Below are 26,559 nucleotides of genomic sequence, written 5' to 3' on the forward strand. Positions count from 1 at the left end.
CCACTGCAATCGTCTCTGCTTGTGAGCTCTGTTTAGGAGTGGCCGAATAGTTGGTTTATGCACACCTGTAAGCCTCTGTAGGATACTACACATTGAGGTTTCGCGGGACTCCAGGGGCACCAGCAGCTTCAAATACCTGTTTGCCTGCTTTGTAATGGTATTTTAGCAGCAGCTCTCTTAATCCGATGAATTTGTCTACCAGAAACCTTCCTCATTAGGTCTTTATCTGCACAAACAGATTGGTTCTCTGTACCAGCCACAAATCTCTTCATAGTATTATGTTTTCGTGAAATATCTAATGTTTTCATACCTTGTCCAAGGCATTGCACTATTTGACACTTTTCAGCAGCAGAAAGATACTTTTTTCTCCTATATTGCTCAAAACCTGTCCCTGCTTAATAATGTGGCGCATCCTTCTTAAAGGAAACCTGTCACTTCCTTTTTTGCTATTAAACTGCCCCCAATGTCTTGTTAGTGATGCACTGTGCATCTCTAAAATGTTTATCTCAAGCAAAACATCACAGTATTTAGCTCAAAAATCACTTTTTATACTTTGATGATTGCCCCACAAACCTTCTGGTTTAGTCACAGGGGTGGGGATTTCTCGCTTTTCAGTCATGATCAGTCAAATGCCTTTTGAAATTCTCCATTGTATTATAACTTCTTCCCGTCACAGCGATCTCCCAGCAGATCCCACACTTGCCCAATGACTCAGCTTTCTGGGCATGCGCACTGAATCTGAGTGTACGTCCCAGCTTCACATCTTATGTGCGCATGCTCTGGAGCCGCTGAGCGTCAGCGTGGAGAGCGGGAAGACAGGCGCACATAGCGTGCGCGGTCACAAACTGTCACATGGCCACTGAATCTCAGCGGCTCCGAAAAGCTGAACGTCACTGTTTAACTGTTATTGCAGTGGTTGGTCTAGGAAGCACGAGAGCAGTTGTCCGGTAATTATAATCTCCAGCTGATAAAACACTAAGGGTATGTGCACACGATCCTTTTTGGCAGTGCTTTGAACACAGCATACTCTATGCTGCGTCCAAAGCGCTGCACGCAGGTGAATCCGCATGTGTTCATTGAACACATGCGGCTTCACTGCATCCTATCCATTGCACTATAGAATTTCTCTTGCGGAGACTAGCATCTCTGCAAGAGAAATTAACATGTTGCGGTCTGTGAAGACGCGCCGCATGTCCATCTCCGCGGGTGATTTGCAGGAGCACGGAGGCGCATAGTGGGAATGGGATTTGTATAAAGCTCATCCACTATGCTGTAACATCTGGCTGCTGCGGACTGCACGCAGTGCAAGTGTACAGCGTTCAATCCGCAGCGTTTGATTACCGTGTGCATGCACCCTAATTGTATTGAAACAGCAAAACACAGCCCAGTACATGACACATTGCAGGAATCAGGCTCTCTTCCTCTACATCATGCTGATATCCTCTTACAAAGCAAAAACCTATTGACAGGTTCCCTTTAAGGAACTTTAGAATAACCCTTTAAGAGTAGCTAGCTTTGAATGCTCTTCATTACTATAACAAATGTCAAATTATATATAAAATTCTTAAGGAAAGCGCTCCCATAGATAAAAAGAGGTTGAAAAATTTCATGTCATGTCAGGAGAGGGTGTTTGTAAAGCTTCATTCACACATCCGTGATTTTTCACAGACAGTTGTCCAGAAGTATTTTGGATCTGAGTTTCATTAGCGTGTCAGTAATTTATGACTTTTTCACAGTTTGAAAAAAAAATAAATCTGCAAAGCTTGTCCTATCCATTCCAATGTTAATCATGGACAGCACATAAATTGCACACTAATGCCATCTGTGTGCTGTCCGTTATTTTCAGAGATTTGCATGAGTAATTGACTCTGCTCAAAAAAGGATATGTCGACGCGATTTTGTTTGTGGATGACTCGCAAAATACAGACATGTGAACCAGGGCTGTGGAGTCTGAGTCCATTTTGGTGGAGTTCGCGTCGGTATAAAATGGGCCGACTCCTAAAATATATAATAAATTGGGTAGAGTGCTGTAAATGTTTTCATAAGAATTTGGGAAAGTTATGAAATGTCCTATAAATGTCTGTTCTGTTCCTGATCTAAGGGTCTCGGCTTTTAGTTAAGATTAATCTGTATGTTATCAGTCGGTTGGAGGTTTGGCTTACCGACTCCACAGCCCTGATGTGAACAGCCCCATAGAACACTCACCCATTACAGTCTATGAAAAACACAGAATACATTTGTTAACGCCTCATTCAGACTTATGTGAGTAACAGATAAGTTTGTATACTTTCTAAGGCTATGTGCCCACGTTGCATTTATGAAGCAGAAAATTTCTGCTGCATAAATGCAAGTCCTCTCCCGGAAAAACGCATGCGGAATTCCGCACGCGTTTATCGCGCTTTTTTCGCGCGTTTATCACGCGTTTTCCACATGCGGAATTGCCTTGCGTTTTTTATGCATTGGACAAAGGCAATTCCGCTTGCGGAAACGCAAAATTAAATGACATGCTGCGGATTTTTGAACGCGGCATAAACGCTGCGGAAAAATCCGCAGCATGTGCATAGAAGTTGCGGAAACCCATTGGGGATCATGGGGTGCGGGTTACCAAGCATTTTACAAGCGTTTCCGCTGCGGAAATTCCGCATCAAAAACGCTTGTAAAACGCTACGTGGGCACACAGCCTAACAGCGTGTTTGTATCCACAATTGAAGCCTCAGGATTTTGTTTCAGGATGGACTCCTAAAATCTGCATGTTTTGTGTGCAGATTTGCCACACTGTTAGGCTGTTCACACATGTTGTGGTTTTTTTATGGCAGAAATCTCTGGCAGGAAATCAGCTGCGTCAAAAACACAGGTTTTGGGCTGCGTTCACACATTGCGTATTTTCGCGCACTTTTTCAAAATACGCAATGTGCCTTGTGTCTGCCAGGAAAGTGAATGGGAAATTCACTTTGCTGTGCAGACACTGCGTGATTTTACGCAGTGCGTAATCGCAGTTGCGTAAAGAATTGACATGTCAATTCTTTATGCAGCTGCGTCCTGCGCTTTCTCCTATTGTGCCCGTTATAAGCAATGGAATTATGCAGCGGTGTTCACACACTGCGTAATTCCATAGCTTTTTGATGGAGGCGCAGGAGAAACTATGGATACTCGCCTACCCGATGGATGGGAGAGGCGTCTGCTCCGGTCCCACCGCTGCCAGCATCTTCAGTGAAGCGATGACAAGCCGGCGTCGGCTCCGGTCCCGCCGCTTGCAGCTTCCTGCCGTAAAGCGATCGACCGGCTTGTGATCGCTTTACGGCAGGAAGCTGCAAGCGGCGGGACCGGTGCGAACGCCGGCTTGTCATCGCTTCACTGAAGATGCTGGCAGCGGTGGGACCGGACGCCTCTCCCATCCATCGGATAGGTGAGTATCCATAGTTTTTTTCTTTTAAAGCAGTGTATGTACTGCAGCCAGAAGCTGTCTGTACATACACTGCTAGGGGGACACTTACAGGACACAGACACATCCATTACATAACATACAGACACATCCATTACATTACATACAGGTGTAATCCTCCATCCTCACACTTCATTTCTCCTGCATCCTCCGTAAAAAAACGCAGGTAAAAAAAGCAGGAAATACGCACGCGTAAAAATACGCAGGAAAAAAAAGTAATGTGTGAACGCAGCCTTGCTGTGTTTTTTGATGCGTTTATTTCACTGTCCTTCTGTGTCTATTTATGCATGTACATAAAGTCCTGTGAAAAAAAAGAAGCCCATTCTATTTTGCCATCAAAAACGCTGAAAAATTTTACCAGCGTTTTGGTGCGGTTTTTTTTCACCACCCATTACTTCCTATGAGTGAAAAAAACGCTGAAAAAATACTGACAGAAGTGACATGCTCTATTTTCCAAAAATCCAACAAAAGCACAAAAAAAAAAAAAAAACAAGATGTGTGAACACAGAATTCTGGTTTCTCATAGACTTTGTTGGTACTGCAATACACAGCTGAAAATTTGCATAAATATCTGCAGCAAAATATGCTGAAAAACCCAATGTGTGTGATCATAGCCTTACTGAGGGATGGCGGAAGGGTGGGATGGGGGTGGGGGGGTGATGGGATCTGCAGCTTTTCTGCTGCAATTACACATCAAAATGTGTGTGCAAGACATGCAGGTTTGTCAGGAGCAGAAAATCTGTGTGATTCCACCCTTAAACCAGCTTCAGATAAGGCACATACATCCACCCACAATACGGATACAAGTCTTGGCCTGACCACAGGTTTATGGATCCAAAGTGGCAGCTTCATATGCATCCAAGAAGCTGTCAGTATGGGTCTTTAAACCAGTGATTGGACTTGAAATACACATTAGAATAATGTAGCTAGATTTACTGAGCTTGATGGGACAAGTAAAGCTAAATATGGATGTTCTCTGCCTAAAGAACACCATGTGAATTGATGCGATACATGAAAACATTGGAACACCGTGCTTTACACATTGGTGGTTTCAGTAACTGGAATGAGGAATCTCTATTCACATTTCTCTTCTTGAATGTATAATAGCACCCAAGTACAAGCACCTGTCCTGCCTCTCACAATTATGTACAGAATGTCAGGAGGAAGCCAGGAAAGCTCAGAGGCCTCAATCCCACACACTGCAATGTATAAATGTTTGTGTTATAGAATCAGTACCAAATAAACACACCAAGATCAGGTTAAGACTTGGAATCTCACGCACGTTGTACACTCACCTTCCTCATGAAATAAAACACTCATTAAAGGATTACACTATTCGGATCAGTTTAGATGGAAATTGGGACCATTAACAAAATAACTAGACATACAAAATTTCTAATAGAAAAAATGAAGAGAAATGATATACAGATATCAAGTGATAAAATGTCACCAGAAAAGGACCTGTAACCAGAGAATCTGCCACCAGCTGTTTTCCACATAATCTGAGAGCAACAATGTATAGACAGATACTCTGATTCCAGTTATGTGTCACTTACCTAATTGGTAGATCTATAACAGATGCGATAAAACAGCGAGTTTACCAAACCTGCAGCAAACAGCTGGAATCAGGGTCTAGGCCCTTACATCATGCTGCTGTCAGACAGGGAAGCAAAAACTGGTAAGGGTGCTTTCACATTGCTTTCTGTGTCCCCGTCGGGACATATGTCCTAATATTCCCCGCAAAACGGGGTCCGGATGTATGATGTGACGGGGGCCATAGACCACAATGGTGATGGCACAGAGAACGTGCGCTCTTCCGTGCACTTTTTTCGGGAGTGTACGCCCACAGGAGGTGGACACACAGACGTAGGCTGCTGCATCTAAGTGTCCGCCTCCTGTAGGAGTACACTCCCGAAAAAAGTCCCCAACACTGCACGGCAAAGCGCACGTTCGTTCTGCTGTCACAATTGCAGTCTATGGCACCCGTCACAACATACGTCCAGACCCCATTTTGCGGGGAATTTTAGGACGTATGCCCCAACGGGGACACAGAACGCAATGTGAAAGCACCCTTACCAGTTCCCTGTGAGGCTGCTCACACTACTTGTCTTTCTGATCCTATACTGGAGATACCAGGGGTGCCGGGGTAAGAAGAGGCTGCTCACACTGCTGTCCGATCTACTACTGGAAATACTAGGGGTACTGAGGTAAGACTAGGTTGTTCACACATCAATGGATTATTTTAGGTTTTTTTTTTTTTTGTGTGGTGAGCTCAGGTTTTTATTGATACCACTTTGATGTCTTTTGGGAACTGAAATCTGCAATTATGGAATTTTGATTTTTTTTTTCTTTATGGAGTACCAATCAAGTTAATTAGGGTACATGCCCATAATCTGGAATAGTAGCGTTTTGGATGCAGTGTATTTTCGCTGCGTTCTATTAAAACGCAAGTGTTTAGGTAACTATGCAGATTTACCGCATCTAATGACAGTCTATTGGTGAAAATACGCAGCGGAGACGAGCATCTAGGCTACAGAAATTGACATGCTGCGGCTCATAAACCTGCACAGCAGGTGAGTTTACACAGCGTTAAGTAAAAGCACAGTGGACATGGGATTTCTATAACTCCTTCCACTGTGCTTGCAATGTAGAACGCAGCGTTTTGGAAGCAGCAAAAATACACTGCATCCAAAACGCTACTATTCCTGATCGTGAGCATGTACCCTAATACTTTGTTTTTTCTAACGCATGCTAAATATCAATGCTAACAAGCAAATGTGTCGGGCTTTTCAAATTCGGTAATTAAATTAATAAAGTCTTTATGTTAAACATTTTTTTAAAAAATATTTGTTGATAATTGGCTAACAATATGAGTATGGGAGCCACAGGCAGGGGGAAAAGAGAAAGATCAATAAGTGTAAGGCTGGGGCTGCACATGACAGGTGTAGCGCGATAGCAACTCAGGAAAGTCGTGCAATCAAAAACGTGTGCAACTTGCTGTTGCGGGTTTATTTTAGACATTTAAGTTTGCTGTAAAAAAAATGGCCAAGTTGCAGTTGAAAGTGACTTGGTGCCATCAACAGAAAATCCAACACATTTAGAAACATTTGTAACAGTGTCATAGTTGCAGCACAACACAATAGGGAATCATTAGATGTGTCTACAGTACAAAAAATTTGCTCAGGTAGTGCAGGATGGCACATCAATGCGAGCTGTGACAAGAAGCGTAGCTGTGCCTGTCAGCGTAGTGTCCAGAGGCTGGAGGCGCTACCAAGAGACAGGCCAGTACACCAGGAGACGTGGAGGGGGCCGTAGGAGGGCAACAACCCAGCAGCAGGACCGCTACCTCCGCCTTTGTGCAAGGAGGAACAGGAGGAGCGCTGCCAGAGCCCTGCAAAATGACCTCCAGCAGGCTATTAACATCCATGTGTCTGCTCAAACTGTCAGAAACAAACGCCATGAGGGTGCTATGAGGGCCCGATGTCCACAAGTGGGTATTGTGCTTATAGCCCAACACCATGCAGGGAGATTGTCATTTGCCAGAGAACACCAAGATTGGCAGATTCAATATTGGCGCCCTGTGCTCTTCACAGATGAAAGCAGGTTCACACTGAGCACATGTGACAGATGTGACAGAGTCTGGAGGCGCCGTGGAGAGCGAATAAACTGCCTGCAACATCCTTCAGCATGACCGGTTTGGCAGAGGGTCAGTAATGGTGTGGGGTGGCATTTCTTTGGAGGGCCGCACAGCCCTCCATGTGCTCGCCAGAGGTAGCCTGACTGCCCTTAGGTACCGAGATGAGATCCTCAGACCCCTTGTGAGATCATATGCTGGTGCGGTTGGCCCTGGGTTCCTCCTAATGCAGGACAATGCCAGACCTCTTGTGGCTGGAGTGTGTCAGCAGTTCCTGCAAGTTGAAGGCATTGAAGTTATGGACTGGCCCGCCCGTTCCCCAGACCTGAATCCGATTGAGCACATCTGGAACATCATGTCTCGCTCCATCCACCAACGTCACGTTGCAACACAGACTGTCCAGGAGTTGGCGGAAGCTTTAATCCAGGTCTGGGAGGAGATCCCACAGGAGACCATCTGCAACCTCATCAGGAGCATGCCCAGGCGTTGTAGGGAGGTCATACAGGCACATGGAGGCCACACACAATACTGAGCCTCATTTCCTGTAATTTGATTTTACACTTTGATTTTGAGTACTACTAAAAATTCAGACCTCCATGGGATATTAATTTTAATATACATGAATCATTTTTATGTTTTACGGTTCTCAACGCATTCCACTATGTAATGAATAAAGATTTGCAACTGGAATATTTCATTCAGTGATATCTAGGATGTGGTATTTTAGTGTTCCCTTTATTTTTTGAGCAGTGTATATCGTATACACGCGTGAGCCTGACATTAGATTGTAAGCCCAATTAAGGACACCTGTAAAGTGCTGTTGTATAGATTAATCTTTCTTCCCGAAGATACCACACCTGACTTATTCCCTTGCCTAAAATGCTGCTCTCTTTGTGGCCTCCTCATATTCCCTGCTCCGTAAATGAGGTATTTATGTAAGAAAATGATTTACTGACGTTTTATCTCCAGCTCATCTATCACCAACAATATCCCAGCCCTTTTTTGGATGCAACAACCCTGCTCGAGCATTTGGAAGGCACAGATGTTTAGTTCCTTAAAACATCACATAGGTGCATTTACTTAAAAGAATGATTCATTATTATTTCATGTAATCTGCCCAAAACACAAGTCCTCATAACAACTGTGCAAAAGGGTGAAGCCTAACATGTCAGCTATAATGAATGCTAGATCAGAAAAATCTTTGCCATTTTCATGCATCTAATGGTCAGTTGATATTTCTAAAGCTACAGCAAATCCACCCCAACAGCTACCATGGATGGATGGCTCGGAGATGCTGGTTGTATATGTGTTTAATATCTGACAATCTTAAAATGGCCATTCAGGATATTTGTTTTATAAGGTTACAGAAATTCCAAATACAGATTCTATATCAATTCTTTGCAGTTTTCAAGAATTGGATAAAAATACGTCCTGGTTATGTGATGGATGCACAAGTCAGGCGCACGAAGAGTTAATTAACAGAGCTGGGCTTTGTAAGGAGTTGTGCACCTGTGTCACATGACCAGGACAGATTTGGGTTTACTGATAGTCAGCAGCAGACACTCCTACTGAATGACTGCAAGCAGCGATATTGCAAATGATAAAGAATTGATATATTGGAAAATTAAATAATTTGATTACATATAACATTAATTAAGGAGGTAAAAATGTCGCCTAAGGTCATTAGGAAGGTGTTCGTGCTTACTAAAATAATCACAGACATTCAGTATGTAAAGCTATGTCCCTTGATATGACTGTGAATATCCTTTTTCATTTAATCTGTCTAGATATTTAGCATCAGACTGACAGTAAATCTCTTATCTGGAAGCACAAGCCCAGAATAAGAGATGATTATTCTCCCTGTTTCCTGCAATCTACGCAATTCACCTTTAACGCCTTAGAAGCCAGAAGTGTACAGGATCTTTTCTTGCAAATTCTAAAAACGTAATTAGTCAGCGGGCTCTGTTATTTCTCCAACATTAAACCAGCTGGCCCCGAACCACAGCACATGGCTGCCGCTCGGTGACTCATGTAGCTGGCACCATCGTCTCTACCATTACCCCGCTGTTTCCAGTTAGCCCAGTGGCTCCATTCCTTCCTCTCACACAACTACACAAACACTAAACACATAAGTGTAACTCACCCAAAGCCGGAGCAGCTTAAAGCTGGATCCAGCAAGCTCCTTTTCCAAGTTCAGCTCGTGTTCGCTATTCATATAAGTACAGAATACATCACATTAAAAGAAATCTAGCACAAGGTTTTTGCCACCCCACATGAAAGCAGCATGATGTATTGGCAGAGAACCTGATTCCAGTGATGTATCACTTACTGGGCTGCTTGCTATCGTATTGATACAATCACTGTTGCAGATCTACCAGTGCTCTGAATGCTGAGCTCTGCATCACCCTGATTGGCAGCTTTCTGTGTACACTGTGCATAGGCAGAAAGCTGCCAATCAGCAGTGGAGGCGAAGTTATACAGAGCTCATGAATATGAAGGATAATATGGCAGCAGGTTTACTAGTCCTCTAGTGATAATCTCCTGCTGATAAAACAGTGTTGTTATAATAACTACAGCAGGCAGCCCAGTAAGTGAAACATCGCTGGAATTAGGGTCTCTGTCACTACATTATGCTGCTCTTAGATTATGTGGCAAAAAACTGTTGACAGATTCCCTTTAATGAGTAGCAATGATATTTAATATATATTTACACGAGCATGTTTTTCAGTTCAATAAGTAGACCACTTTCTGAATACCCCGGTTAATGGGTTGTGCCACAAAACTGACACAAAGAACGGTATTGAAATACATCCAGAAATGGAGCCACTACATCTAGTTACCAGGACTTCTAATGGAAAACCCAGGGCTATCGTAAAAGCATGTATGAACAGCGTGACTGTTCACTGCTGTGTACCGTGCAGCAAAATCTGTCAACAGCAATGCCACCGGATCTGTACACCAGATTGAACACGGTGAAAAACACGCGTGGAATTTCCCTTCTGTATATGTAAGGCTGAAGAGAACAATCAATCTGAGCTGAGCAATGTAATGAATGGCATTACAGCACCATCTGCCGGGGACTGTGGCAACTGATGGATCTGCATGCAGGGTATCTACATCATATTGGGAGCTGGATTTACAGCAAATCTAATTTATTAAAATAGGATATTTCAATAAGTCTGGAGAATTTATAATACAAAGACAAATGTCGAAATTCAGCCTTTGTGAGGCCTCATGTATGCGCCATGTCACCCAGTAGCAGCCATAGACATCACTGTCACTGCTGCCCGCTGCTATTGAAAGATGCAGCACAAAAGCACCACCAGGGGGCGAGCTTCAGAACCATTATGGAAGCAAAGTAAATTGCAACTTTACTTCATTCTGAGTTGGTTTATCTATTGAAACATCAAAGCACTCTTTTACACTTTTAGAATACAATGTACACAACCAGCCTAAAAAGGGCAGTGTATGACACAGAAATGTTACCTTTAGTGTTCTTTGAATCCCTGTGCCATGAACTGCCATCTCAGGCTATGCACCATGTACCAGGATCAGTTTTACCAGCCTGATTGCCTAGCTATTTGTAATAGAGAGTGAACGCGCATTTATCAAGCTAATCTGCACCGGAAATGGTAGACCTGGCACTGTCAACTTTACATTCAGTATAAGATCTGATCAGGAAAAAATATCAAAATGTAGTAAACTAGATATCAAAGAAGCTCTCCAATCAAAGTTTTTATCCTCTTAATATATTGCCGTTATTGTAGAACTGTGTACTTACAGTTGCTCATTTTGCCCTTCTACCCAGTTAATTCTTCTGTTTCGTAAGTACACAGTGCTATATAATAAGATGATTGCAATATACCAAGTGGATAAAAACTGATGGAAGTGCTTCTTTAAGTTTGGGTTTAAAGAGTGTCAGCACAATGACTTTTTGCACCTTGTAGGGGACAAAGCCCTGATAATCGTACCTTGTGTGTCCAAATACTTTGGTGTATTTGCAAGAAATTGTTCAGTATTCAAATACGCTAATGAGGTGCTTGGTGCACTAGTGGCATGCTCGAGCAGCATCGTGCACCATGCCACCCAGCTCCATCTCTTCATTCACTGACCAAGCCAGAGAGGAGCGTACATAGATGGAAAACTAGGTGGCACTAAACTGCTTGGCACCGCCTAGAGAGCACCAAGCACCTCGTTAGCATAATTCAATAAAGAACCATTTATTGCAAAGGCAGCAAAGTATTTAGAAACTAAAGGAATGCTTTTTATCAGGGTTTCTACAAAGTTCTGAGCTAGGTTTGAATAGTCCTCTTCAGCTGACAAATTCCCTTTAAAGGGAATCTGAGCAGGTTTTTGTTATGTAATCTGAGAGCAGCATGAAGTAGGGTCAGAGACCCGGATTCCAGTGATGTATCACTTAGTTTATTGGGTGCAGCAGTTATAGAATCACAGTTTCACCTGTTGCAGATCTCAGATGTTGAGCTGTGTATAACCTCACATAATACTAATAGGCAGTTTTCTGTGTACATTGTATAGTGACAGAAAGCTGCTAGTGAGTGGCGAGGGAGTGGCTGGACTAGCAGGCACAAGACAGCTTGTCCTATAGAGAATCTCCTGCTGATAAAACACTGATTTTATTGAAACAGAAAAACACAGACCAGTAAGTGACACATCCCTGGAATCAGGCTCTCTTCCCCTACACCATGGTGCTCTCAGACTATATAACAAAAACCTGCTGACAGATGCCCTTTATGTGATGTAATATATACTATGAAATTGTATATCAAAGATTGCAAATGAATCAATCTCCACCTGATTCCGCATTTCCCGATAAGCACACCATTTGCCATAATACAAAATAAACACATCTTAATAGCAGAAAATATATACTGATTGACAACGGAGCAAAAACGTGAAAGGGTTACCTATGGCCTAAATGCACCATTAACAAAGCTGCCTGTACAGATTCCAAGCCCAGCCTGTATCTCATCCCGAGAGAGCTGTCACCGGCTGTATAAACACCAGCTTCCCGTCAGCAAGTCCAGTCAATCCGGAGCTTGTTCCAGGCAGCGCACACTCACCAGCAACTCTCAACAAAGTAGCTCGCCTGCAGCTTAACACTGTTCAGAGCAAACCTACTGCACACGGCGGAGACCAGGGGTCAGTGCAGTCTCTTAAACATTCAATTATTTAACTTCTAGAAGCCAAATAAACATTATACATGAGGCTCGGGGGTACACATTACATATTAATGGCCACTGTAAACCAGGGGGTAAACACCGAACTGAAAGATTCTTACAGAATCCAGCAACATTTAAAGAACAACTAAACCTTTTTTGTTTTTTTTTAACAATTTTGTCCAGCGTGGAAAGTTATGAAACTTTGCAAATTACTTATGGTAGGGGATTTTTTTTTTTTTTTTTATTCCTGTAGAAAAAAGTGGCTTCCAACGCACCTCTTTCCCCAAGTCTTTTTGCCTGCCTTTAGCCCTACTGATATCAGAACGTACTCTTTTGGAGTACAGATGATGGCAGTGAAAGGGTCAGCTCAGCACCTGGGTGGGGAAAGGCCTGCTGCAGGAGATTGTTTTGATAAGCAGAGTCTCAGAGGAGGAAACAGGTGCTGACACTTTCACTGCCATCATCTGTACTCCAAACAAGTATGTTTTAGTATATATGCAGCTGAATGCAGGCAAATAGACTGTATTGAGGACATCCCTAATAAAGTGATTTGTAAAGTTCTATAACTTTACATACTTGACAAAATTATTAAAAAAAACATGAAAGTTTACTTACTCAATAAACCTATACATGTAATCAGGTGAACTCCTGAGCAATAGGTACAGTCCAATGTTTCGTAACTGTATATATAAACTGTAGTTTAGAGTATCATGAATTGTGTATATATTAACTACTTGTAGTTTCTGCAATAAACTATGCTTTCATGCTTTCTAGGATTAGAACGAGATTGAAAGGCAAAGACAATGCAACCATTTCTGACCAAAGCTCAATTTACACATACACAGGTCATTCACCAGCCATCATCAGATACAGTTAGAGATAGTAGAAATACTGACCTGAACAGGATGAAGCCTAGAGACTCCACAGCAGCCCTCCTCACATCATCGTTCACATCACTCACCTAACAAGACAGACCAGCACAGATCAATACCGGTTCATGCAGCTCCACACGTCGTTCTAGACACCAATAAAGACCGTGCAGGTATACTTACAGCAACATGAAGCAGGCGACGAATAGCCTTGTTATTTCCTGACCCGCAGTATGCCATGGCAACAGTGTACATGCCCGAACGACGCAGAATTGGGTCCTAAGAAGAACAGGACATATAGTTAAAGGGAGTCTGTCATTCCTAAAACTGGATTTCAACTACTTTGGACACATTATACAAAGAGCAATCACTGGAGTAGGAAATCATAGTGGGAAGAATAGAAGGAACAAAGCGAACAGGAAAATCAGGAACCCGATGGCTTGATATTATCAAGATAACAGCAGAGTAGATCCTGGTGGACCTATCTATGGTTACACAAGATCAATCTTCCTACAGATCATTTACTCATCAAGTCACCATGGCTCGAGATCAAGACAAAGGCCGTTAAATAATAATACAGTCTAACATGGGACTTAATCCCTATAAAACTCACACCTGCCATGTACATTTTCCTTTTTCAGTTGTACAGAATAACTGTTTTATTGTTAAATGCAAATGATGAGTCCTTTGTGCACCCTAGGTGTGGCCAAGGGCCCAGTGCACCATTCCAACATGCCACGCACCTCCTCTTAGCTTAACAGCACTTGCTTGTCTAGAGCAAGCGCTGTCTGACTTGAATCCACGGCCCTGCACATGCGCACTGACACAGCTGGAACTGAACCGGGACGCCGTTTTTGTAGGTGCAAACTCATTCTTCTCTCATGGCTACTGCACACAGGCTCGCACAGTGGCAGACAGGAGTGAGAGGGATGAGAGCAAGCCAGCAATGACACCGTATGCAGTTCCTGCAATGTCGGTGCGGAGGTCCAGGGCCTGGGATTCAATTTGGGCAGCACTTGCTAATCAAGCTAGGAGGTCATGTGTAGCATATTAAATATTGGGGTTGAACGGTGAATTGAGCAATTCACCTAGGGTGTGTACCAGAGAGGCCTCATTTGCATATCAAATAAAAGCAGTTTTCTGTAGAACTAAAGGAGGGTGATCGATGCTGCAGGTATTGGCTTTAGAGGTTAATGCTCCTATATAAGTGGTGTAGAATGATGAGGTGGCAGACTCCCTTTACAGATCATATTCAGGCTAAAGCCACACACAGCTCTGTATACACAAGAGCATTGTAACAAGGTTACGTCAGGCTGCAGCACGCTGCTTTTTCTCCTACAGCAGTAATTTGTGAAGTGTTTTGCACAATAACTCTGGCTTATAATTTTGTACGCAGTTTGTTCAGTACTGACTATTCAGCTCAATTCATTTCAGAATAAAATTGATGTCTCCTGCCACAGCTTCAAACCTTAGAAGTACTTGGAAGCCATACACGTCTGCTGCAGGGAGGTAAAACAGACATGGCCGATAAATTCTACAGGAATGAGAACAAGCCAGACACAGAGGGAAGCATGCAAGAAAACTACACTCAGGAGAAGAGAAGATCTTTTTATATGTAGTTTTTAAAAGGGTTTTTTCAGGACTCTGAAATTGATGGCTGATCAGAATATGGCATCAATATCAGGAGCTGACCTGCTCAGTTGTTGTTAATAGTGCTGTTAACGTCCGGTCATCTTGAGACCTGCAAACAACTGATCAGTGGGGTGTCAAATGCCAGACTTCAACCAATATCATAGTCCTGGACAAATCATTTAAAGGGACTCTGTCGGCAGGATTTCACAGCCCAAAATATTTATATTCCCATGTAGCTCTTACAAAGACAAGTCCAGAAATACCTTTACATGGCCAGTCCGTTCTTCCATTACTGAGAAATCTGCATTTACACTGATATGCAAAGAGGGTGAAGAGCTATTTGTAGATCTGAAGCCTCTGTCACTCCAGCTCTATTCCAGCATCCTCCTCCCTGACTGACAGCCTCTATGCTGTGTGACTTCAGGGAAAGGAGCTGTCAGTCAGGCAGGAGCAACAGAGGCTTCAGATCTACAGTAGCACTTCAACCTCATTTACATATCAATTTAAACACTGATTTCTCAGCAATGGAGGAACAGACTGACCATGTAAAGGAATTGCTGGACTTGTCTTTGAAACAGCTACATGCCCATATAAATATTTTGCGATGTGAAATCCTACTGACAAATTAAAATTAAATTGCTTGTACTGTATTGTTAAGTATACACTATATTACACTCTATTTTGCCCATGTAAGTAAACTAGAAAATTGATCTAATTTTAAATCACTTACCTTGTCTCTGCAAAGACTCTCAATTAAAGCATCTGCTTCCTCCATGCGGCCATACATAACCAGAGCAATGCCAACTGCTAAGCCTCTTAAGATCTTCTCATGCTGCGTCTCTTGGGCATACCCAACCATATCTTCTATGGCTTGGGCATTTTTGGATCCAAGCATCACCAAGCCAAGTGCCAAGCCGGCCGCCTCGCCTAAATTCAAAGTGATAAAAAGTACAAAATGATAAGCTGACCCCTAGCAAAAAAAATGATATATAAGATGCAAGGAGAAAAACAAATTCACACCTGTCACAGCATCGTCTTGGTAGAGATTTGTTTTAAGTAGGTCATAAACATCTTGACGTGCTGTTCCCATTGCAGCCAAACCTAAACCCAAGCAGCCACCATGACGCACAATCTGTTTAAAAAATAAAAAACGAGAAAAAAAAAAAGATATAAGGTAAGTCATGGGAAAACGGCAGAAATAGTTTTTTTTGTTATCAAACACTATAGAACCTTTCCTCCCACTTCCTACCTCCTTTTTCTCCCAACCACATACTTCCCTACTTACACCCACACGCTACCAAAAAATAAAGTTATTATTATAAGAGTGGCTTTAAATAAAGAAATACCAAAAATAACTAAACTTTAAAGGGATTTTCCACTTTTAGAAAAGTTATCCACTACTATAAAAAAAAAAAACCAGTGCAGAAAGTACTCACTCCTCATGGGTTTAGCACCGGCTGCAGCTCCTGTCTGTGTTTTTACCTGCACAGCCGCACATCACATCAGTGCTGCAGCCAATCACTAAGCTCAGCAGCTCTGTCAATGTAGAGAGAACAAATTGCAGAGCTCAGTGATTAGCTGCAGCGGTGATGTGTGCTGTCGACGTAATGTCACCATTGCAGCCAAAATACAGATATGGGAGCAGTGGCAGGGAGCCAGTGCTTAACCTGTGACTGTAAATATCAGTATTTTCATTTTTACTACTATATGGTTGTTTTATGGAAACGAGGGATTTTTATAGGTGTAGGAGATCTATGGGTAAAAAAAAACACCAAAACTATGGCTACTGGAATGCTACTATGAAAAAAATGCTATCCCAATATGTAGTAGATATAATAATTTTAGCATATACCTCCAATTATAAATGTAGTATAGTTCTCCTAATAACCTATGTCGCTTACCCCATGTACAGAGCATTGCAGTAGTTTAGGTATCCAAGGTTATGACCACTTAAATAGTGGCAATTTGTTAGCCGTTTATAGTAGTAACCATGGATACCTAAGCTACTGTAATGCTCTGCACATGGTGTAAGCAACATAGCGAATCAGAAGAACTATACTACATTTCTAATTGGAGGTATTTGCTAATATTATTACAGCTACTACACAATGGGATAGGATTTCGGAGATGGGAATACCTCTTTAAGGTCAAAAACATGTCAGACCTTAAAAAGAAGCAGTCACCAGGTATTACCTATATAAACTGCACCTTTGTGCTGTCTTTACCTCTAACCTCTTCATAAGATCAAAGCTCCCCCAAATACCTAATGCCCTTTATAATTGTTAGTCTCCATAGGCTAAGTGGAGCGGTGCAGTCCAATGATTGTCGCCTGACTGTGTTTGATGCCTCCCAGCCTTGATTAATGTGGTTGAGGTCTCGCAAGTCATCCACACAGTCTGAAGCGCCTGCGCAGCTCTTGCTCATCAATGTGCAGGTGCGAGAGTGGACGATTCTGTGGATGACTGTAGGATGCGTCAATCAAGGCTGGAGAGGCGGCAACTGCGAGGGCAGAAGAAATACCAAGTACAGTCCGCAGATGCCCATCTGACTGCTCGGTGACAATTAGCAAATGGAGAGAAACAATTAAACAGGCTTTTTTCTTTAAATGGAGAAACATTTGACCAGTTCCCTTTAAGTGTTTACATATTATACACTACAGACTTTTACAGATGCAGACACACTGATCTAACTTCTGAAGGCAGCCGGTCATTCTTCCTGCAGCAGGATCAGCAGTACTGTATAATGGGGGAGGGGAGTTATCACTTTCCATGACCTCTATAACCTACGAGGTTATCTGGAGAAAGGCTTCTGAAGGGACAACCCTACAGTAATATATTGGCGGATGGCCTCTGCTTTTAATTCCTTACAGGCACATATATTACACTCCAATAATCCGAGACACAAGCCTTACGTCATTGCTGGCATTCTTCAGCTGGTTGAGCAGGTAATCTATTATATCACCACCATGGTTAGCATGAATGAGTCCCAGAGCATACAGGCCGCCTCCTTCCTGGTACGCAGAGCCAGGGGAAGTGTCCTTTGGCAAATATGTAGCCATAAGCTGTAATGCTTCCTTCTCATGGCCCTGTCGGGGGGGGGGGGGGGGAGATAGATCAGTAATAATAATATATATAAAAAAACAGAGAAATTGGTTCATCTACAAATGCCATGTAAATAGAAGCTAAACATCTATGGCTTTGGCTCACTTACCTTGTGAATGACCCCTAAACTAGCAGTTGCAGTGAACTTTGCCCAATTTGTAGCTCTTGCCAGCCACTCTAGGTTATCTCTGCCAATACAAGAAAAAATAGTTCAATTACCTTCTACAACTGTTGCAAAAGACAATGATATGTGTGGAGACTCCTTGTCAAATTTCTAATTGCTTCAAAATGAATCTTGCTAGAATAGAGCAGCGTCCATAGAATCGGAAGCAGGCATCATAACCAACAGATGCCTTATTGATGGAGTTAAGGTTTAGTGTCAGTGACGCAATGGGGGATGGATCCGTACAAAACAGTGGGATTCTATGCATCAAGAAGACATCACAAACCAAGAAAGAACCTGGCCCTTACCTAAGGAACTGATCACTGGTGGTGCCGCAGTGCATAAAAGAATTAGCTATTACAGTCGCTGTATGACACACAGAATTCCTCACTGCATCCTAAAATAAAAAGATTATTGTTAGTGTGCAGAATAAAAAACAATGCCTTGGGCAAACATATCGAGCAGGTCAGGCAATGTTCACACTACACAATTGGAATTAATGTCCAAAACGGATCCGTTGCATAATGTGTCAAATGGAAGCAGTGGGGTCCCACCTGTGTTCGGAAAAAAAAAATTCTGCATGATGTAGTATAGACAAAATGATGCTCTCCCAGGTGGACAAAGATGGCAGCGGTGAGAACCTGCAGCAGGCTCCCATCCGCCACCCACGATCGCATCACAGGGGGTATGCCAATGGGGCTAGTGCATACATGTACTGGCAATATCGCTTGTAAAATGCCTCAGTCAGTGATTGGCACCAGCATTTAAATGGTTAAACAGCAGAGATAGCTTTGGTCATTGCCATTATAGAAATATTCTGGCTGTGTATCACAACTGGCTTCTCCTGGGTATGGGGCAGGCTCAGTCACTCAGCTCGCTCCATATAGACACTCGGCATGTGATGTATTGCTACGTCACATTGTATTGGGGTGAAACGAGTCCTCCAGCATGATGATAAACTTAGATAAAGGCAGAAAATTTTAAGAAACAAAAAGAGCATATACTTGCCAGTAATACAGCTCAATACCGGTGCGCTCAGGAAGGTTTGTTTACTGGGCTGCAGCAATGATGTCCTTTCTAAATCATTGGCATAAAGGTCAGTTTTCATGGACCGCGTGGCGGCACAATACGACCACTGTCCGGTAAACTTTTACCAAACCAATATAAACGATGCTTATTGAGTGATGTACATTAGATGGCTCAGGGCTTATAGGCTGCCATGATTGTCAGCAGTGTGAGTTCTGTTACACAGGATGATGCACCGCTGAGAACAATCATATTTTGTGCTGCAGCCTGTTTACGAGGAAAGGTAATCGTGAAACAAGCGTTTAACATCGCACGTTTATGATTATCTTGCAATGTAAATGCCCCTTAAAGGGGTTATCCAATACTAATTAATTTTTCTTATTATGAGCCTAAGAATTCCGCCGTCTCGGAGCGGACCGCTCCTGCTGGTGATTGAGGCTTCCGCTGACGTCACATCCACAGAGCCGCTGCTACTCTTCCACTCTGCTCTTTTGATAGAGTGTGACTGCCCATGTCATGATGATTGACAGCTGGCTCTCCTGCGTTAAGCCGGCTGTCAAACAGCATGAGACCGGCAGTCACACCCCGTTGACAGTAGCTTGGAAGAGGAAGAGCTGCTCCATTGATGTGGAGGAGCAGATTCGTTGTCAGGAGTGGTCTGGGAAGGCAGAACAGGCAGGTAGCTAGCAACTGCAAACCCCGATAAGTGTGATGCAGCTTGGATGACACAAAACCAGAGGCCAGTAATTGTCTGCAGCAATTATGTGTAGTCAGGATGTCATCAATGCAGTCAAGTAAATACAATCTGGGAGATCAGGGGTAGTAGTGTTGGAGCAGTCGGGGTTACAACTGGCGAATATACATTATATATCTATTTTCTTACATTTCTATTCAATAATATAGATGTGTCACTTGTTTACTATGTTGTCTGGAACCAAAAATATTACGGAGCATTCAATATTATACAAATTATAGATCTGTAACTTTTGTTCAGATAAAAAAACAACATATAGAACAATAAAATGAAGAGGGATATTATAATAGACAAATGTATAATTTGGAACATCATTCAGAATAAATCAGTTTTCACTCAAGTGTCCAAAATTTAAAGCAAGTCTGTCAGTAAGCTCACCCCACCTCCCAATCGTTAAATACGAGAGGGTAGGTCTTTGAAATGTAAACCCATTGACATCTCAAGAACTGCTGCTGCATTCCCAAGTAAATAGTGTTTTCATATGTATGCAAATGAGTTGTTCAGTGCTCCCAGCATAACCGAGCCCTTCCTGGGCTTCCGCCTCCCAAGGTTGGCTCCCCACCCAGCACCAGACCCTGTAGGTTGATTGATTGCTCACTGTGGCCTCAGACAGTGAGCCATCAAGCCAAACAGACTGGTGCTGGGCAAAGAAACAACCTGGGTGGGGGTATCAGCTGTGAACTAGGCATACCCCATGGCGTGCCCAAATCACAGCTGTAGGTGGAGACTGGCAACATTTCAGTGTAGCCTAGCACTATGCACTGGACTACAAGTTACCTCTGTCATTTGTAATTGCTGTGATCTGAGCAGAGCTGTCATGTCACTGCAGTGCTCAGATCACAGGTGAGCAGCAGTCAAGTATTCATTGTTGCACCATAAATACGGACTCAGTTCCGTTCAGTCTCGGTAAAGTCTCATTCACACATAATGCACAGACTTGTGAAAAAACTTCAACGTCATCTCTGCAAAGAATCACAAACAAGATGACTTGGTCACTTATTACTTTTCTCTGTACATTGAAGTTACATATGTAAACGAGGGGGGGTAGGGGAGTAAACTTTGATTTGATATGTATAACCATATATTTAATATATTTTTTTTATAATCTAGCATGTATTCAACCTATACCATGAAAAGGGACTCTCGTCAAGGACTATTATCAAAGATGCACAGATGAGATGTAGTTTATGAACAGAGCTGTGTTACACTGCAAAGGCTTCAAGCAGTTATGGACAATGCTTTCATCAGCTTTAGATTAATTTAGTACAAAAGTGAAGCAGTATGGTGTTACAGGAAATAATTAACAAACCTTAGTGTTCTTTAGAATCATTAAGTCTGTATTATTATTCCGGATCAAAAATTGTAAGTGCAGCTCTATGGCCATCTCGCCACTTAGGATCTTTATCATTTTTGAAATCTGGTCTTTAGGTTCTGGACTCTGAAGAAGATAAAAACAGCAAATTGGACAATAAGACAAACTAGATATTATGTATATAGCAGCAAGTCCACAACTGTACACATGTAACAATGGTTAGGTATATTCCAGCTCCAAAGCCCTTCTCTTCTACTAGGACACCTATCCAACTGCTGATTTTACTCAATCCTTTCCCTAACACCAGCAAGAACAGGGAAGCGTTGTGCAACATATTTAACAGTCAAAAGCAGAAAATCCACAGCCCACTTTGCATGAAGCAGAAGTTTATATTGATATTTTGAGTGTAAAACTGATAGACAAATGATTAGGCCAATTCAGATGCCCCTGGCACATCTGGGGGACAAAACCAGGTTCCTAGCTAGAGTAAAGTATCAGTATCAGTGTACGTGGTGAGAAAAGACAAAGAGGGAGCTACTGATCACAGCATATAAAAAAGTTAAGCAGATGGATCCATGATCACAGACTTTATATCGATGTGCACTAGGAGTGGGCTTGGTGATAGAAGTAAAAGGGAGCCCAGCAATGCAACCCTGGAGGAAACCATTTAATGCCTTTTCATATCATAGTAAAAAGTGGCAATGTTGTGATAGGAGGTGGATAATATGGTTTTTGAAGGGATGCAATATACAGTAAGAGGTAAAACTAAAACCACCTTGGCCGATTGGATGACTGGTGAGACTGAAGCGTTCATTCCATTCACTGCTTATAGAGAATAGTGACATGTATGTATTAGTGCTTCTACCTGGTATTTCAGATCAGCACCAAATCTCGGCGAGCTTCAGAAAGGATAAATCATAGTAACAGGTCATCAAATATTCAGTCACTGTCCCAAGCCATGTGCATGTTCAAATGCCCTGTTATCACTATATGCAAGTATATTGATAGCTGTGTACACTCCAGAATAAACCACTCATAGCTGAATGTGTTACAGCAGAACTTCTGCTGAGCTTTATCGTTCTGCTAAATACTTCAGCTCTGCTCACCTGAGCTGTCACTCAAAGAGAAGAGCCCACCCTGCAAGGAACCAGGATATTCGGAGACTGCAGAAATGTGAGCTGCTCGAGACAACTTGAGAATATCCCTTTAAAGTCGCAGATCACAGCCCACACTTAATTTTTTTGGTAGCAAAGAATAGATGAAAAAGGATGTATTTGGCTAAAAAAAAAAATGAATGTGTGAATCCAGCCTAAAGCAACCTCAATAAGTGAGAAAAAGGAAGAAAAAATACACAGCATGTAAGCAATACCTCAACATATTCAGTAGCTCATGAATATGTAGAAATCTGCATCAGTTCATTCATGAAAGACTGACACAATCTGAAGTCAAGCAGTCATCAGTTTACACAGTTTACAACCAAGTCGGTCACAAACTGTTCTTGTGGTGCTTTTCTACATGGATTTGCATACAAAGCATCTCATTTGATAACATTTATCATTAATTATTGGTTTGGTCGAAAAAAATAAATAAAGTGGTTACACAGCAGATTTAAGCCTCATTCAGATGTCCAAGTATAGACCGTGATGCACGGACTGGCCATGGGTCTCCTATCCAAACATGACACGAGGCTGTTAAGTTCGAGTCAGGAGACCTGTGGTTAGTCCATGCATCATGGTCCGTACATGGACATCTGAATGACGCTTCATATTACTGCAACCCAAACAAGATGAAGTTATCTGGACACACACACACACACACACACACACACACACACACACACACACACACACACGAGTATACGGACACACTGATCAAGTATATATGAGTATATGGACACACTGACCAAGTCTGTTGATTTGCTGCCTGTTGTGCTTGTGGGTTTTTCCTCAGTTTCCATTGATTCACTGCAAGACGAAATATAAAACAGAATGGATTATATGCAGACCCTTTTACTGTCATAAGCAGCTCGCTTAGCTAATAATCTGAGAAAGACAGCCATCACCTACATACGCCTACACACGAGATGAAGAAGTACCCTGGCACCTGATGCTATGTGGGAGCATCACAGTGTCACACAGGAAGCCCCAAATGTCTGGGATAATGTTGAAAAGTGAAATTAGGCCATCCATGGAGTTTTGAAAATGAGAGTATCTTAGAAAGTTTCATTTAAAATGTAATTTTTTATTGTTTTACACTATTCTGAAGTCATTTGATAAGTCTTATGAATTTTAGCTGCTTAGGATAGAAACCTACCTGTCTTTTGCAGTCACTGGTACTGTGCCGGTGTTCGTTGATCCTGGTACTGATGGAATTGGGGCTCCAACAGTCCGGAGATTTTGGATGACAGAAGACAGGAACTGCTGGCTGGCACTCTCATACAGGTCAAAGCAAATCTGATAAGCCATAAGTAAGTTATCCTCCTTCACCAACTTCTCTAAAATGTCACTAACAGCTTGTGGGTCATCCAAGAAGATGAGGCACTGTTGGCAGAAATAAAACATAAATGTCCAGCTTATCACAATTGTGTAGACTACTGCCATAATGAACATGGTACTAAAGTTACCTGGCACACATTGATGAAGTCTGGTTTCTCCAAGTTCATATAAATTTTCACCAAAACTCTGAGAACTTTATTCCTGAACTGTTTATTTTGCATTAAAGACATGCAGACCTTTAAACTGTAGGCCAACATCCCAGGGACGTCATTCTAGAACACAAAAAGGTTTTACAATTTAAAACAGATAGTTAGGAAGTGTAACACATGCAAAATGCACATATTTTTATACTAAACGTCACGTACTCAACGGAATTAAAAATAAAAATAAAAAAAAAATAAAAAATATTTTAAAGTGCTGAGTAGGAGAACCATGGGTCTCACCGATTCTAGAATGGTTTTCTGGAAAACATCTAATCGTCGAGTCTCTAAAGCAATCCCAATTGCCTGCTTGTATTTGTGGTCATCCAGGCAGCGCTGGAACATCTTGTTCACTATCCCCTCTAAGCGCTCATCCACTGGCTTCTTCTCGCCCTCCGGGAGCTCAGCATTTTCCACACACTGCTTGGTGTAATGGTCAATGCATTTGGCTACATAAAAAAAGGAAAGATTTAAAATAATGCAGCAAACAGAAGTGGAAGTAGATACCTGCTCAATCCCTTAAATCCTCACCAATCGCTCACACCACAGGACAGAAGCAGTCAGCGAGCTCCGAGGTAAAGGGGCATTTACACTGCAAGAGGATAGTGACTAGACATTGTTAAAAACGCTCACTTCACAATTATATTGCCGTTTAATCAGACTGCTGATCAAAGAACAATCAAAACGCTCGTTCATCAGGTGAAATGATCTTTTATGTGGCATAAAGGATCATCGTTCCTGGCGGTGCATCACCCTGTTTAAATCGGACTCGCACTGCTGAGAGCATTGGAAGCCTATACGCACTGAGCAATCTAGAATAGATCACTCCGTGCGCATCGCTTGCTTTGGTCTGTACATGTAAACCAGGGTTCAAACCACCGACCGATCAGCAAAAGTTTACTGATCAACATTCGTACTGTGAAGCTTGTCGGTCCATGTAAAAATTACCTTACGTCTATAGCTGAACACTTCCTCCACATGGCATCAACAATGGCTGGGGATCTGAAAACCTGTATGCTTTCAATTTTCCAAAGTAAGTTGTTCTGGGTGTGCACAATGCCAGTCCTAAAGGGGTGGTCCGAAGGCAGAGCATTTCTCTCTCAACTCCCCATCTATTTAATCCCATAATCTAAGCTATTTTCTAATATACTTGCTTTAAAAATTCCCTACCTGCCTCTAACTACACTAACTGCTTTTGTATTTATTTTCCCTATTTCCTGTCTGATAATTTGAGTATCTCAGTGCAGGCTGGGATACTCAAACTAAGCATCATCAAGGGGCAGAGGCTGCGGTAACGGACGCAGCCTCTGCCCTATCCCTGAAACAAAGTCCTCAGTAACGCTCATATCAGGGGCTGGTCCCTTCTCTCTCCCTAAGTGTCTCCCTTGTGCCGTGTCTTTCCCCTGCGCGCAGCCTCCCTCAGTGCCCTGTGCAATGAGCGCAGCGACCGGTCTGCTGTCGGCTTAGATAAATAGTAATGAGCCAGCAGCAGAGTGGTGTCACTATACTCGACAGAGACAAGTGACGTCACCTGTGGGGGCGGCGCTAGTCCTCCTGCACGCCAGGTATAGTGACACCGCTCTGCTGCCGGCTTACTATTCAGCTAAGCTGACAACAGACCGGACACTGTGCTCATTGCACAAGGGGACACTCTACAAAAGGGAGACACTCAGGGACAGAGCAGGGACCAGCCCCTATAATGAGCGTCACTGATAACTCTTCGTTTCAGGGAGGGGACAGGGCCTTCGTTTGACTATCCCAGCTTGCACTTGGATACTCAAAGGAATCATCTTCAGACCAGAAATAGGAAAAAAATTACAAAAGCATTTAGTGAAATTAGGGAATAGTAGGGAATTTTTAAAGCAAGTATATTAGAAAATAGCTTAGATTATGGGACTAAATAAATAGGAAGTTGGGAGAAAAGAAGATTTTTGTGTACTCACCATAAAATCTCTCTTTCTCTTAGCCTCTAATTGGGGGACACAGGACCATGGGTGTTATGCTGCTGTCCACTAGGAGGCGACACTATGCATAATCTGAAAAAGATTAACTGTGGCTCCTCCTCTGCAGTATTCACCCCTGGACGGCGTCAGCCTTCTCAAGTTTTGTGCAAAAGCAGTAGGAGGAACCTAACATGGATAACATAATCATGCCTATAAGAAGGCAACTATGTACGAGCTCAAGAAAAAACAATATGAGAACTCAACTTAACGGCCCGGAACGGGCAACAGAGTGGGAGCTGTGTCCCCCAATTAGAGGCTAAGAGAAAGATTTTACGGTGAGTACACAAAAATCTCCTTTACTCTGTCGCCTCATTGGGGGACACAGGACCTTGGGACGTCCCAAAGCAGTCCCTGGGTGGGAAGCAATGGACGAATATTGTGTAGACAGGCCCCTATAATTGGGGCACTGCCGCCTACAGGATACGTCTTACCCAGGCTCGATGCTGATGACTGGGTATGAACCCTGTAGTGTTTGGTAAACGTGTGTAGGCTAGTCCAGGTGGCTGCCTTACACACTTGTTGTGCCGAGGCCTGGTGCCGAATGGCCCAGGAGGCCCATACCGCACGTGTAGAGTGAAGTAATACCTGCTGGAAGAGGAGAATTTTTGAGGCGGCAGGCCTCTTGTATGGTGGATTTGTTCCACCTGGCAAGGGTAGCTTTGGAAGCTGGTAAACCCTTGCGGCCGCCTTCCAGAAGAAGGAAAAGAGAATCAGATTTCCGGAAGGGAGCAGTCCTAGACACAGATAC

The 26,559-nt window shown here is 42.7% G+C and overlaps 1 protein-coding gene across 1 annotated transcript in view; it reads right to left on the reverse strand.

Annotated features, from left to right (window-relative positions):
- Positions 1-26,559, reverse strand: part of PSMD1 (proteasome 26S subunit, non-ATPase 1) — an 84,243-nt gene that overhangs the window by 32,581 nt on the left and 25,103 nt on the right. The window contains exons 5-16 of the mRNA XM_073675280.1: positions 24,052-24,257; positions 23,737-23,880; positions 23,427-23,653; positions 23,017-23,077; positions 21,111-21,239; positions 18,330-18,418; positions 17,968-18,046; positions 17,669-17,842; positions 15,778-15,889; positions 15,488-15,684; positions 13,309-13,404; positions 13,153-13,217 (exon numbers count right to left, since the gene is read on the reverse strand). Of these exons, the coding sequence (XP_073531381.1) occupies positions 13,153-13,217; positions 13,309-13,404; positions 15,488-15,684; positions 15,778-15,889; positions 17,669-17,842; positions 17,968-18,046; positions 18,330-18,418; positions 21,111-21,239; positions 23,017-23,077; positions 23,427-23,653; positions 23,737-23,880; positions 24,052-24,257 (1,579 nt within the window). The remainder of the gene's footprint in view (positions 1-13,152; positions 13,218-13,308; positions 13,405-15,487; positions 15,685-15,777; positions 15,890-17,668; positions 17,843-17,967; positions 18,047-18,329; positions 18,419-21,110; positions 21,240-23,016; positions 23,078-23,426; positions 23,654-23,736; positions 23,881-24,051; positions 24,258-26,559) is intronic.

This window comes from Phyllobates terribilis, unplaced genomic scaffold, assembly GCF_046119375.1.
Source record: "Phyllobates terribilis strain yellow unplaced genomic scaffold, ASM4611937v1 Scaffold_3__8_contigs__length_932513732, whole genome shotgun sequence".
Taxonomy (NCBI): domain Eukaryota; kingdom Metazoa; phylum Chordata; class Amphibia; order Anura; family Dendrobatidae; genus Phyllobates; species Phyllobates terribilis.